This window comes from Oratosquilla oratoria, chromosome 2 (genome assembly GCF_046742065.1).
Source record: "Oratosquilla oratoria isolate Oo_2021 chromosome 2, ASM4674206v1, whole genome shotgun sequence".
Lineage (NCBI taxonomy): Eukaryota > Metazoa > Arthropoda > Malacostraca > Stomatopoda > Squillidae > Oratosquilla > Oratosquilla oratoria.
In genome coordinates, this window is record NC_134778.1 from 52625200 (window position 1) to 52630718 (window position 5519).

The following is a 5519-nucleotide window of genomic DNA, read 5'->3' on the forward strand; positions in this document are numbered from 1 at the left end:
TGTACATTATTAACGAATCCCTGCTGGTAACCCGGGAACTCGCAACGTAAAGCTGTCCGTGCGCGAAACACTGTGCGGAATCGAGAAGGAGGCCACACCGGTTAAAAGTTTGTCCCTGGGACTTATTTATTGTCATAGCGTAATTTAGTTTAACGGGAAATTGTTTCCTTTTAAAGTTTACGGGTGTATCTGTTGATTCTAACGGTACCCTCGGAAGCAGAACTTGTTCACCCTTGTACGCACCTCCTAAAATCTTACCAACGATAATATTCTTCTGTAAGTTAGTTACCATGACTCGAGTTCCATTACACAATTTTGGAGGACAAATGTTTCGGATAACCATAATAACGCTACCTATCTTTAACTTCAATTCATGGGGCGGGAGGGAAGGACTTGACATTGCATTGTATACGGACTGTTGAATTTCCATGTCGTCTTCTACGGAAATGTTCTCACTCATATAGACCCTCTCTGGTTTGTCTGATTTGTCGTATACGATATAGTTAATTCTGTCAACATCGTCGTTTGTAGGTGAAATGATAGTCCTTTTCTCAAAGTAAGAAACGTTCAAGTGTTTTTTTTTTTTTAAGTTGTCGTAGACCTTTTCCACCAACTCTTCACGGTCTTTAACCAACACTCCAAAATTTTCAGGAAAGTGCATGTAATAGCCACTTTCTCCTGTCCCTATCCTTAACAGATTTTTAGCGAATTTCTTATTTTTAGCGTCATTAACAGTGAGTCTAACGTTCTCTGTTAGTTCCATCTTTACCAAACAATCCCAAAAATAACTTGACTTTATACAACATTCTAGTTCATCGTTCTTTCCACCTCCTCTTACAACGGGAATAATCTGTCTGAAATCACCCGCGCAAACGAAAACTATTCCTCCCATGAAACTGTTAACTTCCAGTATATCTCTTACCGTTATATCCAATGCTGTAATCGTATTCTTGTTGGTCATTACGACTTCGTCCCACACTATAACGGACGCCATCTTCAGTAACCTTGCCATCTCTGAGCTTTTCTTTACGCTACAGGCACGAACCTCGGTATGACCCATTAAAGGAATCTTAAACATGTTATGCGCTGTCCTTCCTCCTTGTAAAACAGTTGCGGCGATGCCCGAGGACGCCACCGCCAGGGCTACCTTTCCCTTTGAACGAACCGCGTCAAGGATAAGGTTAAGCACGAAAGACTTTCCCGTGCCTCCAGGAGCGTCTAAGAAGATACCGTTATCACGATACTTTTTGTCTCCCTCAACGCGCGCCATCACCGTTTCGTAGCATTGCCGTTGTTTATCGTTTAGGAGAACCGTTTTTTCTTTAACGTCTTCTTCCAGCTTAGCTTTGTTATACGATTTCTCTCTACGTATAACGTTTGTTGTCTTTTCGCCGTCTCTAGAAGGAGGGAGGCCATAATGAACTAACCTGCCGCCGCCACAGTTCCACACGTTTTCCTGTATATCGTCTAAACTCTAAGGCATCCAGATAAATTTCTTCGTTGTACTCTGTTAACCCTATGTGATGAAGGAAGTCGCTCGAAAACAGATCTTTGGTCTCTTCCGAGATATTTAACTGGTCCTCGAGGGAAGAAAACACCAGCATGCTTGCGTACGTTGCCCGTAGCTGTCTTCGATCGTTTGTGTGGTTGATTATCTCTAGGATAGTCTGTTTCCACGTATCTTCGTCGTTCAGTAGACCCATGGCCTTCACGGCTTCCCTGAAGGTGGAGTACACGTGTCCGTCTACGGTTCTAAGATCTGTAAAAGACTTAGGTCCTCGCTTATGCGTAAGAAGAAGACGCAAATAGAAGAGTTCGACGTTTTTGCTTGTTACAGCCCTTATCCTTCCTAGAGCGTAACTTTTGTTTCGACGTTCTACCCAAATACTCTTATTGTTGTTGTAAACGAAAAAATTGGGCATTTCGTGATAGTAGAGCCCTGCTGCAAACTCATCACGGGAACATATTTTGAAAAATGCTGTCAGCTGAGTGTCTTTTTCGATCTTGTTGTCGATAACCTCCTCTTTTGCCATATCTTCTTGATAAAAAAAAAAAAAAAAATTCGCCTTGTAGATGTAGGTCAAGCGAAAAGACAGAAGGGTAACTCTTGTGAATGGGGAATTTGAAAATCTTCCAAGTTGCTTCATTCGCGTTGACATAACGTGCTTCTTGGTAACCCCTTACCTCGTTGACATCGTCATCTTTCTCCCTAGTCTTAGAAAACAAAATACGGTCGCAACCCTTGTTTACATACTTTGTAACGTAGGCTATGCATTTAATGGAATTTGAACACTCGACGTTAATGTGAGCGTTATATTTCAGACATAGATACGGGTTATAAGGTACAACCCACGAATTATCTATAGTTTTTAACTCTCCTTTAACTTTCACGTCGAAAGAGTGTCCGCCTTCTCCCACGGCTCTTCTTCTGTATAAAGGATAGCCGTTACGTCCAAAGAGAAGATCGCTCCTACACGGTTTGGGGAAGCCCTTTTGGCATTTGTCGTTCCCGTTTACCGATTTTCTTTGACAGCATACGTGGGACTCGTCGAAGCCTTTACACGGACCGTGGATCATACATTTTGTGACAATATCGTGCAATCTTGGTTCCTTTTCCTTGTCTGGTATTTCGGCGGAAATGACACTGCCCACCAATTCGGCGTTAACTCGTTCTTCCATCCATAGAAGAATGTGAACGTGAGGGAGACCTCTTTTCTGCCACTCAATGCTATAAAGGAAGGCCTTAACACGCCCAAAAATGTTTTTATTAGTTAAATCATCCATAATGCTGTCGACTTTCAGCTTAAATATCCTACTAACCAAATCGGGTCTATCGTTATCGCTCCTATGTCTCGAAGCAGAGCTGGAATCTGTTTGTTCAATAGCTTCATTCAACTCTTCCCATCGAGGGTTCATAGTAAAAGTGATCAAAAAGTCCGGAGAACCGTAATTGGTAACGAACGCGAGTGCGTCTTGTTGACGTTGCTTCATGTATCTTGGTCCACCTACAAATGATGAAGGAATTATCACTCTTTGTCCAGTACTTTTTCCGTCGTCACACCGTAAGATATCTGCACGTTCCTTTCTTATTTTATTCTGGTTAAATTCTATAAAAGATAGCCTGGCAGTTTCAACTTTTACATAATTATCGACGACGAATTGTTGGAATAGCCGTCTGCATTTGGTCATGTAATTATAAACACCTTCCCTCTCCATATACAAAGATGAGTAAAACATGCAGGGAATCAGAGTATTTAAAGTACTGTTGGCACATATCATTGTGAAGGAGTAACCTATATCCCCGTTAGGGATCAACAAAGGGTACTGAAAAGAATCGTAAAAAAATTGGTATGGGCTATCATTCTAAGTTGGTATTTCGGACCTGGCTTCGGGGAACGAACTGTTATACATAGATTTTCCTTTACCGAATCGAAATTAACGATAGCTCCAACCTGTGAAGACGACGAAGGAAGATGGTAAACGTCCTTATGCTCACGTGTTTTTATCCCTTCAACAGCCTTCAAGGTTATAGACATCTCGGGGAGTTTTCCGTATTTTTCTACGTGAACTCTTATTAGTTCCTTTGCGGTCTTTAGTTCTTTTAGCATACCTGTCAGGCAAGCATTGTTGGCAGTCATATACTCGTAAAGCAGCGACGCCGTCTTGTTTTAACTTTCACGTTTTTATTACTTTTCTTTGAGTAATCCGTGCACATTTTCTCTGTTCTAAGTTTAATTTGCTGATCTCTATCGTGGTAAAAATATAAGTCGAGAAAAGAGTCATTGTAGCTTTTCCAGAAAGCTTTTCCCGCCTTTCTTTTCGGACCCGTCTCATTAAAATAACCTCCTTCTTCCAATAATTCTGGCTTCAATGGACCAATTTTATGGTATATTCTACCTTGTATCTTGTAGCACGATGCGGCCTCGGCCATGTTCTCTAGTTTATTCGAAGTGTTAAAAGAGGTAAAAGAGAACAACATATTGAAGCTCACCATATTGTTCAAAAAAATGTTCTGAGAGTTTAGATGTTCCATCGTATAAAGCCTTAATGGCGTTATCTTTGATTGTTGATGGAACAGTTGTACGAACTTGGCCCGAACTACAACAAATACTTCTCCTTTCATCTTTCCATAATAGTGCGTCACAGTACTTACATTTGAATTCCCCTAATCTGCCGACCGAATGGGTATCGATCTTAGTTGCGTGTCCTTCGCGAAGTGTGCCTATAAGCTCTGCAATAGGCTTGCTACGATCACCCTTCTCTTTTTCCTTTTTGCGTTGTTGTCTACGGTTTTCCCTATCATCGTCCAACAACTTTTTATCTTCCTCGGTTAATGTATCAATCTCTAAGACACCCCTTTTAATTACTCTAACCCTTTTTCTCGCTGCCGCTGTTTTCGCTTTCTCGTCTCTTTTCTGTATACGTAATATATTTGCCTCTTCCTTTTTCTCGCGTAACTGCTCTTTTATAAGCACTTTTTTTTTTTGTCCTGCTTCTCCTGTTCCTTCAGCTTTCTCTCCAACTGCTTGGCTATCCGCCTTTCTTGTTGTTTCCTCTTTTCTTCTTGTTTCTTTTCGGTTCGTTTCCTCTTTTCCTCCTCTTGTTTCTTTTCGGCCTGTTTCCTCTTCTCTTCTTGTTTCTTCTCTTCTTGTTTCTTCTTTTCCTCTTGTTTCTTCTATTCTTCTTGTTTCTTCTTGTCCCACACATACTTGTTCACTCGTTTCTTGGTACGCATAAACGCTTTATACGTCATATCAAGGTAGTGCATCTGATAGTTTCTATGGTCAGATTTACCTCCATTCTTCACAAAGCCTGAGTATCCGGCAAAATAGTGTTTCATAAAATTGTCGGAAACAACGTCCGTGATCTCCCCGTCAAAAATCTCTAATTCATCAAACATTTTATCACAATATTCAAAGTCGTTTGACTCCCTTAGAGTGCTGTTAAACTTAAGGACTTTTCGGTGAAACTGTCTTACCGACTCTTTTGTCGAGAAATGTTTGACTGTAGTATATAGAGCGGGGAATGTTTTGCTGTGTTCGGCCCTTAGCTGGCAAAGGTACCGTTTATTGGATTGTAGGTCGGCTTTTTGAATTTTTTTCTGACATGTCACCCATTTCCAAAAGTGGCGTTGCCGCTTCTTCTGCACGGCGTCGGGTTCCCCTGGCATTTCGTCGACCAACACGTGCTACAAAATTTCATCCTGTAAGTTCGAAATACCTTTACATTAATGCGAAGACCGTGACAGTTTATTTTTGATAGTACATAGATTATTATTATTATTGTTATTATTATTATTATTATTATTATTATTATTATTATTATTATTATTATTATTATTATTATTATTATTATTATTATTATTATTATTATTATTATTATTATCATTATTATTGATTATTATTATTATTACCATCTGAGGTATTGGCTGCATGTTTTTGTGGCAGAGTAGCATGCAGTTGATGCTTTAGGGTCTATATGGGGCGCCCCTATGGACCAGAGGCACACATCATTTTGTC

The 5519-nt window shown here is 40.3% G+C and overlaps 2 protein-coding genes across 2 annotated transcripts in view; both read right to left on the bottom strand.

Annotated features, from left to right (window-relative positions):
* Positions 1-1270, bottom strand: part of LOC143035965 (ATP-dependent DNA helicase Pif1-like) — a 1458-nt gene extending 188 nt beyond the window's left edge. Inside the window, exon 1 of the mRNA XM_076203240.1 lies at positions 1-1270. This exon is cut by the window's left edge and continues 188 nt beyond it. Within this exon, the coding sequence (XP_076059355.1) occupies positions 1-1270 (1270 nt within the window).
* A 127-nt stretch (positions 1271-1397) lies between these two features.
* LOC143035974 (uncharacterized) lies at positions 1398-3931 on the bottom strand. Its single transcript, XM_076203249.1, has 4 exons — positions 3898-3931; positions 3426-3610; positions 2163-3324; positions 1398-2035 (listed from the first exon to the last, which is right to left on the bottom strand). Exons 1-4 carry the CDS (start codon positions 3929-3931, stop codon positions 1398-1400), a joined length of 2019 nt encoding a protein of 672 aa, XP_076059364.1.
* Positions 3932-5519: the final 1588 nt, after the last annotated feature.